This window comes from Oncorhynchus tshawytscha, linkage group LG30, assembly GCF_018296145.1.
Source record: "Oncorhynchus tshawytscha isolate Ot180627B linkage group LG30, Otsh_v2.0, whole genome shotgun sequence".
In the NCBI taxonomy this organism is placed as follows: domain Eukaryota; kingdom Metazoa; phylum Chordata; class Actinopteri; order Salmoniformes; family Salmonidae; genus Oncorhynchus; species Oncorhynchus tshawytscha.
In genome coordinates, this window is record NC_056458.1 from 45,829,964 (window position 1) to 45,843,573 (window position 13,610).

Below are 13,610 nucleotides of genomic sequence, written 5' to 3' on the forward strand. Positions count from 1 at the left end.
TTTCTAGCAAGCTGAAATGCTTATGGAAGAGCAGTAAATATTGAAGATTCTACCTTTAAAGAACCTTAATGTATTGGTCTGGCAAGACCTGTACATGTTGAGTGAAAGCGATAAGGTTGCTAATGTGTTCATGGTGTTGATACGTTGTGTTCTGTCTCTGTGTTCCAGAATGGCACTGACTATACATTCTAGAGTTGATACGTTGTGTTCTGTCTCTGTGTTCCAGAATGGCACTGACTATACATTCTAGAGTTGATACGTTGTGTTCTGTCTCTGTGTTCCAGAATGGCACTGACTGTACATTCTAGAGTTGATACTTTGTGTTCTGTCTCTGTGTTCCAGAATGGCACTGACTATACATTCTAGAGTTGATACGTTGTGTTCTGTCTCTGTGTTCCAGAATGGCACTGACTATACATTCTAGAGTTGATACGTTGTGTTCTGTCTCTGTGTTCCAGAATGGCACTGACTATACATTCTAGAGTTGATACGTTGTGTTCTGTCTCTGTGTTCCAGAATGGCACTGACTATACATTCTAGAGTTGATACGTTGTGTTCTGTCTCTCTGTTCCAGAATGGCACTGACTATACATTCTAGAGTTGATACGTTGTGTTCTGTCTCTGTGTTCCAGAATGGCACTGACTATACATTCTAGAGTTGATACGTTGTGTTCTGTCTCTGTGTTCCAGAATGGCACTGACTATACATTCTAGAGTTGATACGTTGTGTTCTGTCTCTGTGTTCCAGAATGGCACTGACTATACATTCTAGAGTTGATACGTTGTGTTCTGTCTCTGTGTTCCAGAATGGCACTGACTATACATTCTAGAGTTGATACGTTGTGTTCTGTCTCTGTGTTCCAGAATGGCACTGACTATGGCTTCCTGGTGCGTCAGAACTCAGAGCTGCTGCGATCTCTGGATGAGATGGAGAAGACCTGCAACCACCTGAGAGAGGAGAACAGCCTGCTGGTAAAACACTGTTAACTCTATGGAGGGGCTAGACTACACTAAGACTGGACTAACAGGCCACAGGAGGGAGCTAGAGGCCTGGACTACACTACTCTACTGAGTTTAGGACCCAGGGCAATTCCACAATGCTGAGACTCAGATTATTCACATTAACGCCAGGCACCAAGTGGTGAAATGGTGTGATATGTGTGATATTTTAAAAAGTTATATACATTTTATTGCAGATTTTGTGCGTTTATCAGAGTGCCATCAGGTAGCTTGATTTCAGATGTGTCCTGTAAACAGATGAATAGGGAAATCTTTCTTCTTGCACAGCATGTAGGATGAATGTTTAAATCAAACGATTATATGAATCTGACTACTCACAATTGTATTATTGTTTATTATAATATTATCGTAGTATTGACTGCGTACTCAGTGCCGGCTGTGTTCATATTGGTCAATTACCATCATTACCTCACCGGCCCCACGCGGCTCGTAACACCAGCCAAATGTAACACCAGCCCACGCGGCTCGTAACACCAGCCCCACGCGGCTCGTAACACCAGCCAAACGTAACACCAGCCCACGCGGCTCGTAACACCAGGCAAACGTAACACCAGCCCACGCGGCTCGTAACACCAGCCCCACGCGGCTCGTAACACCAGCCCCACGCGGCTCGTAACACCAGCCAAACGTAACACCAGCCCCACGCGGCTCGTAACACCAGGCAAACGTAACACCAGCCCCACGCGGCTCGCAACACACCAGCCCCACGCGGCTCATACCACCAGCCCCACGCGGCTCATAACACCAGCCCCACGCGGCTCGCAACACACCAGCCCCACGCGGCTCGCAACACACCAGCCCCACGCGGCTCGCAACACACCAGCCCCACGCGGCTCGCAACACACCAGCCCCACGCGGCTCGTAACACCAGCCCCACGCGGCTCGTAACACCAGCCCCACGCGGCTCGTAACACCAGCCCCACGCGGCTCGTAACACCAGCCCCACGCGGCTCGCAACACCAGCCAAACACGATAAAGGCAAACAAATCTTAAACTGCTAGAACTTTGTCAGAGCCTACGACCGCATGTAGCAGTACTTAATCACCTAGTGGTACTGAACCAGCAGACCTAGACCCTGTCACACTGAATGAGCCAAGACGTAGTGGTACTGAACCAGCAGACCTAGACCCTGTCACACTGAATGAGCCAAGACGTAGTGGTACTGAACCAGCAGACCTAGACCCTGTCACACTGAATGAGCCAAGACGTAGTGGTACTGAACCAGCAGACCTAGACCCTGTCACACTGAATGAGCCAAGACGTAGTGGTACTGAACCAGCAGACCTAGACCCTGTCACACTGAATGAGCCAAGACGTAGTGGTACTGAACCAGCAGACCTAGACCCTGTCACACTGCTTCCAATACTCTTCCAATTCTCTACTCAGCAAACTGAATGCAGTTTATCACAGTGCCATCCGTTTTGTTACCAAATCACTTTACACCACCCACCACTGCGACCTGTATGCTCTAGTCGGGTGGCCCTTGCTACATATTCATCGCCAGACCCACTGGCTCCAGGTCATCTACAAGTCCATGCTAGGTAAAGCTCTGCCTTATCTCAGTTCACTGGTCACGATGGCAACACCCACCCGTAGCACGCGCTCCAGCAGGTGTATCTCACTGATCATCCGTAAAGCCAAAACCTCATTTGGCCGCCTTTCCTTCCAGTTCTCTGCTGCCTGTGACTGGAACGAATTGCAAAAATCGCTGAAGTTGGAGACTTATCTCCCTCACCAACTTTAAACATCTGCTATCTGAGCAGCTAACCGATCGCTGCAGCTGTACATAGTCCATCGGTAAATAGCCCACCCATTTTACCTACCTCATTCTTATACTGTTTTTATTTATTTACTTTTCTGTTCTTTTGCACACCAGTATCTCTACCTGCACATGACCATCTGATCATTTATCACTCCAGTGTTAATCTGCTAAATTGTAATTATTCGCCTACCTCCTCATGCCTTTTGCACACAATGTACAGTATATAGACTCTAAGCCTTTATGGTACAATGGCCGGACGGAAACCACTCCTCAGTAAAAAGGCACATGGTAGCCCACTTGGAGTTTGCCAAAAGGCACCTAAAGACTCTCAGACCATGAGAAGCAAAAGTCTCTGGTGTGACGAAACCAAGATTGAATTCTTGGCCTGAATGCTAAACGCCACATCTGGAGGAAACCTGGCACCATCCCTACGGTGAAGCATGGTGGTGGCAGCATCATGCTGTGGGGATGTTTGTCAGTGGCAGGGACTGGGAGACTAGTCAGGATCGAGGCAAAGATGAATGGAGCAAAGTACAGAGAGATCCTTGATGAAAACCTGCTTCAGAGCGCTCAGGACCTCAGACTGGGGGGGAAGGTTCACCTTCCAACAGGACAACGACCTTAAGCACACAGCCAAGACAACGCAGGAGTGGCTTCTGGACAAGTCTCTGAATGTCCTTGAGTGGCCCAGCCAGAGCCTGAACTTGAACCCGATCAAACATCTCTGGAGAGACCTAAAAATAGCTGTGCAGCAATGCCCCCCATACAACCTGACAGAGCTTGAGAGGATCTGCAGAGAAGAATGGGAGAAACTCCCCAAATACAGGTGTGGCAACCTTGTAGCGTCATACCCAAGAAGACTGGAGGCTGTAATCGCTGCCAGGTTCTTCAACAAAGTACTGAATAAAGGGTCTGAATATTTATGTCAATTTGATATTTCATAATTTTTTTTATTATTATAAATTAGCAAAAATGTCTAAACTTGTTTCTGCTTTGTCGTTATACTGCATTGTGTGTAGATTGATGAGGAAAAAAACGTTTTAATCAATTTTAGAATAAGGCTGTAACCTAACAAAATGTGGAAAAGGTCAAGGGGTCTGAATACTTTCCAAATGCACTGTATTTTCTCCCAGGGGGAATTGTTGATAAGTTATCTTTATTTAGGGGGAAAATGTCACCAAAAAATGTATTTAGTACTTGACAGATAGAAAGATGAAAATAGTAATTACCCACAATCTGCTCTGGACAAGTCCGGTCCTGCATGTCTTAACAAAATGAAATGTAAATATTTAATTTAGCCGGTGTTAGGAAAAGTTCATTTGCATGGTATGCAAATATGCACATATGTAATTAATGACATATCGCTTCATTTGTACATTTATAAAAAATACTTCTGAACTGTTTCTACAAAAAATAAGTATATTTGTGTCTACATTCAACTGGTAAAAGTTGATTGTGATCTGATTAAGTGGAACAAAACTCCCTATTAGGGTGTGTTGCCTGGCCTTAAAATGTATGTCAAGCAAAAAACTATGATTGCAAACCGTAACTCTATTCTCAAGGACTACTTTTAACCATTTCCATTGACCATTTTACAAAAGCACATTTACTTGAACAGTGCAGATGCCAAGTTTGTTCAACAGAATGACGTCACAAACCGTTTTTGTCAAATGTTCTGTGGAAGTAGAGTTGTATGGCTTGTTTAACATTGTAAATCGTTGTGTTTGTTTGTTTGTTGGACACACATTTTAAAGGGAACGATGGTATTCTCAGCTTCACTCTGTTACAGTGGAATTGCCCCCCACAAAAGACCAAGTTCCAAGGGTCTTGGGAAAAAGTTTCCAGAGCTGTGGAGTTAAAACTTAAAACCAGAACTAGCTTTTGTCTTTTGAGCTCTTCTCTTCAGTTCCAGCTACTGTACTATTTTGGTCCTGTTCTCACAACACCTGTCCTGTCCTGCTGTGTCAGACCGAGCTGCAGGCCTGTGGAGGAGGGTTTTGATACATCTCTCTCACACGGTGTTGGTGGCACCTTAATTGGGGAGGACGGGCTCATGGTAACAGCTGGAGCAGAAGAAATGGAATGGTATCAAATACACCAAGCACATGGTCTCCATGGTTTCCATGGTTTCCATGGTTTCGATGCCATTCCATTTGCTCCGTTTCAGGCATTATTATGAGCCGTCCTCCCCTCGGCAACTACCGCTGACCTCTCTCTTTATCCTTCTCTCACACTGTAGCGTAAGAGCAGCGCCCCGGAGACGGAGGAGAAGGTGAAGCGTCTGAGGAGGAAGAACATAGAGCTGGCTGTCATCGCTAGGAGGCTGGAGGACAGAGCACACAAACTACAGGAGGCTAACCTCAAAGTGGTACACTGCACCTACTCTACAGATATAGTCTAGACTCTAGTGTCTTACTCTTTACCTGTACAGTCAAGATCACTTTCAGTCAAAAAGCAAGCTACTGCTCAGATTATTTTTTTTTACATTAACCTCACACAAACAGTTTTGTAGGAATGAGGTTTAGGCAATTGGCCTAATATATTATCACAGCATATTGGCTATATGATTGGCCTGCCAATATTGTTATTAATCAGACGATATTATATTTCAAAACTCGAGCTTTGATAACAAAATAGATCAGTTGGTTTGGCACTTGTGAGGCACTGTGGAGCATGAATTTAAATAATTAGCTTTTTTGTTTGACTGGACTGGTGTTACCTGCATCTGGTGGTCAACGAGGTCAAATCACGACGTCAGTGATCTTCAGGTCGAAAAGTCGGAGCTCTAGAAAGATGATCGAGTTTCTGACTTTTCCCAACCGCATCTCAGGGTCCCTGCTCTCTCCTTCCTTTCCTCTGGTGAGACTGACCAGAGAGAGGGGACACCGTCTTCCACCTGCTCTCTCCTTCCTTTCCTCTGGTGAGACTGACCAGAGAGAGGGGACACCGTCTTCCACCTGCTCTCTCCTTCCTTTCCTCTGGTGAGACTGACCAGAGAGAGGGGACACAGTCTTCCACCTGCTCTCTCCTTCCTTTCCTCTGGTGAGACTGACCAGAGAGAGGGGACACAGTCTTCCACCTGCTCTCTCCTTCCTTTCCTCTGGTGAGACTGACCAGAGAGAGGGGACACAGTCTTCCACCTGCTCTCTCCTTCCTTTCCTCTGGTGAGACTGACCAGAGAGAGGGGACACCGTCTTCCACCTGCTCTCTCCTTCCTTTCCTCTGGTGAGACTGACCAGAGAGAGGGGACACCGTCTTCCACCTGCTCTCTCCTTCCTTTCCTCTGGTGAGACTGACCAGAGAGAGGGGACACCGTCTTCCACCTGCTCTCTCCTTCCTTTCCTCTGGTGAGACTGACCAGAGAGAGGGGACACCGTCTTCCACCTGCTCTCTCCTTCCTTTCCTCTGGTGAGACTGACCAGAGAGAGGGGACACAGTCTTCCACCTGCTCTCTCCTTCCTTTCCTCTGGTGAGACTGACCCTAGAGAGGGGACACCGTCTTCCACCTGCTCTCTCCTTCCTTTCCTCTGGTGAGACTGACCAGAGAGAGGGGACACAGTCTTCCACCTGATGCCGAAACTCAAGCGGCACCGCATCTGCCTCATGTACAAATTCATGTTGTTCCTATGACCAGAGGAAGTTAAATATTCCTTAATATTAAAATCAACACGACGAGCTGCTAATAATAATGAAACGCAGGGCTATCGATACTTGGCTACTCATTCATTGCAGCTGCAGCCCGAGCGGAAGTACGGAGAAGCTTGTTTTGTAATATCGTTGAATAAAAACAATGACAGTGCTGAATATAAACTTAAACATGAACTCACTCATAAAAACAGCAGCTCTTTTCTGTGTTCGTCATCAGTCTCTCTGTGGTCATGGTTTTAAAAGTGATTAAATCTTACGCAGGCTAGTAGCCTATTAAACTTGTCTGCAGCCAGGGTCATGGAAGCGCAGTAGACACGGTGATTTGAGCTATCCGATTGGACAGAACAGTAGGTTCACTCGATTTAGTCACAGATTTGCAGGTCCACGGGTAGGCGTGAGTTTGTCTCATAGGAACACTTTGCTTACTCGGTGCGCAGGACTTTTGAATAAAGTGCATCTACCGTCAACAGCTCAACACGATTTTAAAAAAGGAGCGCAAGTCTTTATCGTTTCTTGGCTTTTCTACAGAAATATCGCTATTGACTGGTTGGCAACCACTGGTCTAGACTCTAGTGCCTTACTCTGTACACATATAGTCTAGACCATACCTCAGTGGTATATACAGAGACGCCTATCCCTGTTTACAGATACCTCAAACGGGTACACACTGCCTGTTACCCCGAGCTGACAAGGTAAACATCTGTCGTTAACCCACTGTTCCTAGGCTGTCATTGTAAATAAGAATTTGTTCTCTAAGCCTTGCAGTAAGGCACTAGATATATCTGTAAACGGCAATAGGCCGCGTGTACCAGTTTCAGGTATCTGTAAATGTAATTTATTTTCTTTTACCTTAATTTAACTAGGCAAGGGTCCTCTTTTTCAGAAATCAGAATTTCAGAATTTCCACCTGACTGACGTGCCCAAAGTAAACTGCCTGTTACTCAGGCCCAGAAGCCAGGATATGTATATAAAATCAAATCAAATCAAATCAAATTTTATTTGTCACATACACATGGTTAGCAGATGTTAATGCGAGTGTAGCGAAATGCTTGTGCTTCTAGTTCCGACAATGCAGTAATAATGAGCAAGTAATCTAACTAACAATTCCAAAAAAAAAACTACTGTCATACACAGTGTAAGGGGATAAAGAATATGTACATAAGGATATATGAATGAGTGATGGTACAGAGCAGCATAGGCAAGATACAGTAGATGATATCGAGTACAGTATATACATATGAGATAAGTATGTAAACCAAGTGGCATAGTTAAAGTGGCTAGTGATACATGTATTACATAAGGATGCAGTCGATGATATAGAGTACAGTATATACGTATGCATATGAGATGAACAATGTAGGGTAAGTAACATTATATAAGGTAGCATTGTTTAAAGTGGCTAGTGATATATTTACATCATTTCCCATCAATTCCCATTATTAAAGTGGCTGGAGTTGAGTCAGTGTCATTGTCAGTGTGTTGGCAGTAGCCACTCAATGTTAGTGGTGGCTGTTTAACAGTCTGATGGCCTTGAGATAGAAGCTGTTTTTCAGTCTCTCGGTCCCAGCTTTGATGCACCTGTACTGACCTCGCCTTCTGGATGGCAGCGGGGTGAACAGGCAGTGGCTCGGGTGGTTGATGTCCTTGATGATCTTTATGGCCTTCCTGTAGCATCGGGTGGTGTAGGTGTCCTGGAGGGCAGGTAGTTTGCCCCGGTGATGCGTTGTGCAGACCTCACTACCCTCTGGAGAGCCTTACGGTTGAGGGCGGTGCAGTTGCCATACCAGGCGGTGATACAGCCCGCCAGGATGCTCTCGATTGTGCATCTGTAGAAGTTTGTGAGTGCTTTTGGTGACAAGCCGAATTTCTTCAGCCTCCTGAGGTTGAAGAGGCGCTGCTGCGCCTTCCTCACGATGCTGTCTGTGTGAGTGGACCAATTCAGTTTGTCTGTGATGTATGCCGAGGAACTTAAAACTTGCTACCCTCTCCACTACTGTTCCATCGATTGGATGGGGGGTGTTCCCTCTGCTGTTTCCTGAAGTCCACAATCATCTCCTTAGTTTTGTTGACGTTGAGTGTGAGGTTATTTTCCTGACACCACACTCCGAGGGCCCTCACCTCCTCCCTGTAGGCCGTCTCGTCATTGTTGGTAATCAAGCCTACCACTGTTGTGTCGTCCGCAAACTTGATGATTGAGTTGGGCGTGCATGGCCACGCAGTCGTGGGTGAACAGGGAGTACAGGAGAGGGCTCAGAACGCACCCTTGTGGGGCCCCAGTGTTGAGGATCAGCGGGGAGGAGATGTTGTTGCCTACCCTCACCACCTGGGGCGGCCCGTCAGGAAGTCCAGTACCCAGTTGCACAGGGCGGGGTCGAGACCCAGGGTCTGCTTGATAAACAGCTTGGAGGGTACTATGGTGTTGAATGCCGAGCTGTAGTCGATGAACAGCATTTTCACATAGGTATTCCTCTTGTCCAGATGGGTTAGGGCAGTGTGCAGTGTGGTTGAGATTGCATCGTCTGTGGACCTATTTGGGCGGTAAGCAAATTGGAGTGGGTCAAGGGTGTCAGGTAGGGTGGAGGTGATATGGTCCTTGACTAGTCTCTCAAAGCACTTCATGATGACGGATGTGAGTGCTACGGGGCGGTAGTCGTTTAGCTCAGTTACCTTAGCTTTCTTGGGAACAGGAACAATGGTGGCCCTCTTGAAGCATGTGGGAACAGCAGATTGGTATAGGGATTGATTGAATATGTCCGTAAACACACCGGCCAGCTGGTCTGCGCATGCTCTGAGGGCGCGGCTGGGGATGCCGTCTGGGCCTGCAGCCTTGCGAGGGTTAACACGTTTAAATGTCTTACTCACTTCGGCTGCAGTGAAGGAGAGACCGCATGTTTCCGTTGCAGGCCGTGTCAGTGGCACTGTATTGTCCTCAAAGCGGGCAAAAAAGTTATTTAGTCTGCCTGGGAGCAAGACATCCTGGTCCGTGACTGGGCTGGGTTTCTTCCTGTAGTCCGTGATTGACTATAATTAGTATCATTGGGTAGAAAACACTTTGAAGTGTGTAGAAATGTTAAAATAATGTATGAGACTATAACACAATTGATATGGAAGGAGAAAATCCAAAGAAAAAACACCCCAGAATATTTTCTTTTGAGGTCCCAGGCTCTTATAATGGAAAGCTATGGGTCCTATGCAATTCCAGCTTCCAGATTGCAATTTCTATGGCTTCCACTAGGTGTCAACAGTCTTCGTTCAAGGTTTCAGGCGTGTTTCTTCCAAAACGAGGAAGAATTTGGAGTTTTGGTACAAAGAGTCACAGTGGAAAATCAGTCTGTCGGCGCACGAGGAAGAGGACACGTTAATTTAACTTTTCTATTGAACATACTTCTTTATGAAATATTATAGTTTATCTACATTTTAGGGTACCTGACGATTAAATAGAAACCTTGTTTGAACAAAGTTTAAGCGGTAGCTTTTTGGACTCCTTTGTCTGCATGTTGAATGAGTGGATTACTGAAATCGATGGCACCAACTAAACTGACTTTTTGGGATATAAAAAAGGATTTTATCCAACTAAACGACCATTCATGTTGTAGCTGGGACCCTTGGGATTGCAAACAGAGGAAGATTTTCAAAAAGTAAGTGATTATTTAATCGCTATTTGATTTTATGGAGCCTGTGCTGGTTGAAAAATATGTTGATGTGGGGCGCCGTCCTCAAACAATCAGATGGTATGCTTTTGATGTAAAGCATATTGTAAGCCATACAATGCAGTTAGAGTTACCCAAATTTAAGCTTTTAACCGATATAAGATACTTGTATGTTCATAAAATGTTTAATATTATGATTATTTATTTGAATTGCGTCCAATTTCACCGGATGTTGTCGACGGGTGTCCCGCTAGCAAGTGTTAACCTCTTCACAGTTCTCACTGCTCTGCAGACTTGGGCTCAAGTAGTAGTAGTTTTCTTTCAAACACTTTGAGCTATGCTTGATTGAGTTGCCTGGCACATTTGAACCAATGGAATAGTTCCAAAAGTGCAAACCCTGCATCAGGAAGGCTCATAGAAACGGTCAAAGAAAACAATACAGGCTCTGCTTGCCGCAGCTCTGCACCAATGACGGAAGGCCGTGACTGCTTGAAGAACCCAGCTCTGCACCAATGACGGAAGGCCGTGACTGCTTGAAGAACCCAGCTCTGCACCAATGACGGAAGGCCATGACTGCTTGAAGAACCCAGCTCTGCACCAATGATGGAAGGCCGTGACTGCTTGAAGAACCCAGCTCTGCACCAATGACGGAAGGCCGTGACTGCTTGAAGAACCCAGCTCTGCACCAATGACGGAAGGCCGTGACTGCTTGAAGAACCCAGCTCTGCACCAATGACGGAAGGCCGTGACTGCTTGAAGAACCCAGGTCTGCACCAATGATGGAAGGCCATGACTGCTTGAAGAACCCAGCTCTGCACCAATGACGGAAGGCCGTGACTGCTTGAAGAACCCAGCTCTGCACCAAAGATGGAAGGCCGTGACTGCTTGAAGAACCCAGCTCTGCACCAATGACGGAAGGCCGTGACTGCTTGAAGAACCCAGCTCTGCACCAATGACGGAAGGCCGTGACTGCTTGAAGAACCCAGCTCTGCACCAATGATGGAAGGCCATGACTGCTTGAAGAACCCAGCTCTGCACCAATGACGGAAGGCCGTGACTGCTTGAAGAACCCAGCTCTGCACCAATGATGGAAGGCCGTGACTGCTTGAAGAACCCAGCTCTGCACCAATGACGGAAGGCCGTGACTGCTTGAAAGAAAAGATAAACACTGTTCCTGCTAGTGTCACTGTTTTTATTCAAGCTTACTGTCTTGGCCTTCACCAGAGGACCTGACTCCTTAACAAGTGGCAACATCCAAATCAAATCACTGTAATGAGCAGCACTGAATGGTTCACTGAGTGATGAATTGCAGTCATTGTTTGAGAATACTAGTGCCCCTAAACAGTAAATGGAGTCATTGTAATTGGTTATGAAGAAGAATGAAATGTGTTGTGGCATTGCTGTCCCGGTGGATAGTTTAGGTATTATAGCAGTAGCCAATTATAAGATTGTCAAATTCTCTGCTCCTCTTTAGATTGTAATGTTCTTAAAGGGAAAAGGTTAAATACGTAGTAGGCTTTACCTTGTGGAAGCAGCATTCAACTCTACGGGTCAACTCTCTGGGCTAATCAGCCTCTCCCTCCCCCAGGTCTGGGCTAATCAGCCTCTCCCTCCCCCAGGTCTGGGCTAATCAGCCTCTCCCTCCCCCAGGTCTGGGCTAATCAGCCTCTCCCTCCCCCAGGTCTGGGCTAATCAGCCTCTCCCTCCCCCAGGTCTGGGCTAATCAGCCTCTCCCTCCCCCAGGTCTGGGCTAATCAGCCTCTCCCTCCCCCAGGTCTGGGCTAATCAGCCTCTCCCTCCCCCAGGTCTGGGCTAATCAGTCTCTCCCTCCCCCAGGTCTGGGCTAATCAGCCTCTCCCTCCCCCAGGTCTGGGCTAATCAGCCTCTCCTCCCCCAGGTCTGGGCTAATCAGCCTCTCCATCCCCCAGGTCTGGGCTAATCAGCCTCTCCCTCCCCCAGGTCTGGGCTAATCAGCCTCTCGCTCCCCCAGGTCTGGGCTAATCAGCCTCTCGCTCCTCCAGGTCTGGGCTAATCAGCCTCTCGCTCCCCCAGGTCTGGGCTAATCAGCCTCTCCCTCCCCAGGTCTGGGCTAATCAGCCTCTCCCTCCCCCAGGTCTGGGCTAATCAGCCTCTCGCTCCCCCAGGTCTGGGCTAATCAGCCCTCTCCCCCAGGTCTGGGCTAATCAGCCTCTCGCTCCCCCAGGTCTGGGCTAATCAGCCTCTCGCTCCCCCAGGTCTGGGCTAATCAGCCTCTCGCTCCCCCAGGTCTGGGCTAATCAGCCTCTCGCTCCCCCAGGTCTGGGCTAATCAGCCTCTCGCTCCCCCAGGTCTGGGCTAATCAGCCTCTCCCTCCCCCAGGTCTGGGCTAATCAGTCTCTCCCTCCCCCAGGTCTGGGCTAATCAGCCTCTCCCTCCCCCAGGTCTGGGCTAATCAGCCTCTCCCTCCCCCAGGTCTGGGCTAATCAGCCTCTCCCTCCCCAGGTCTGGGCTAATCAGCCTCTCCCTCCCCCAGGTCTGGGCTAATCAGCCTCTCGCTCCCCAGGTCTGGGCTAATCAGCCTCTCCCTCCCCCAGGTCTGGGCTAATCAGCCTCTCGCTCCCCCAGGTCTGGGCTAATCAGCCTCTCCCTCCCCCAGGTCTGGGCTAATCAGCCTCTCGCTCCCCCAGGTCTGGGCTAATCAGCCTCTCGCTCCCCAGGTCTGGGCTAATCAGCCTCTCGCTCCCCAGGTCTGGGCTAATCAGCCACTCCCTCCCCCAGGTCTGGGCTAATCAGTCTCTCCCTCCCCAGGTCTGGGCTAATCAGCCTCTCCCTCCCCCAGGTCTGGGCTAATCAGCCTCTCCCTCCCCCAGGTCTGGGCTAATCAGCCTCTCCCTCCCCCAGGTCTGGGCTAATCAGCCTCTCCCTCCCCCAGGTCTGGGCTAATCAGCCTCTCCCTCCCCCAGGTCTGGGCTAGTCAGCCTCTCCCTCCCCCAGGTCTGGGCTAATCAGTCTCTCCCTCCCCCAGGTCTGGGCTAATCAGCCTCTCCCTCCCCCAGGTCTGGGCTAATCAGCCTCTCCCTCCCCCAGGTCTGGGCTAATCAGCCTCTCTCTCCCCCAGGTCTGGGCTAATCAGCCTCTCCCTCCCCCAGGTCTGGGCTAATCAGCCTCTCCCTCCCCCAGGTCTGGGCTAATCAGCCTCTCCCTCCCCCAGGTCTGGGCTAATCAGCCTCTCCCTCCCCCAGGTCTGGGCTAATCAGCCTCTCCCTCCCCCAGGTCTGGGCTAATCAGTCTCTCCCTCCCCCAGGTCTGGGCTAATCAGCCTCTCCTCCCCCAGGTCTGGGCTAATCAGCCTCTCCCTCCCCCAGGTCTGGGCTAATCAGCCTCTCCATCCCCCAGGTCTGGGCTAATCAGCCTCTCCCTCCCCCAGGTCTGGGCTAATCAGCCTCTCGCTCCCCCAGGTCTGGGCTAATCAGCCTCTCGCTCCCCAGGTCTGGGCTAATCAGCCTCTCGCTCCCCCAGGTCTGGGCTAATCAGCCTCTCCCTCCCCCAGG

The 13,610-nt window shown here is 48.6% G+C and overlaps 1 protein-coding gene across 1 annotated transcript in view; it reads left to right on the forward strand.

Moving 5' to 3' along the window:
- The window catches only part of LOC112229071 (peripheral-type benzodiazepine receptor-associated protein 1), a 257,664-nt gene that overhangs the window by 86,582 nt on the left and 157,472 nt on the right, over nucleotides 1–13,610 (forward strand). Inside the window, 2 exon segments of the mRNA XM_042309192.1 lie at nucleotides 865–972; nucleotides 5,022–5,150. Of these exon segments, the coding sequence (XP_042165126.1) occupies nucleotides 865–972; nucleotides 5,022–5,150 (237 nt within the window).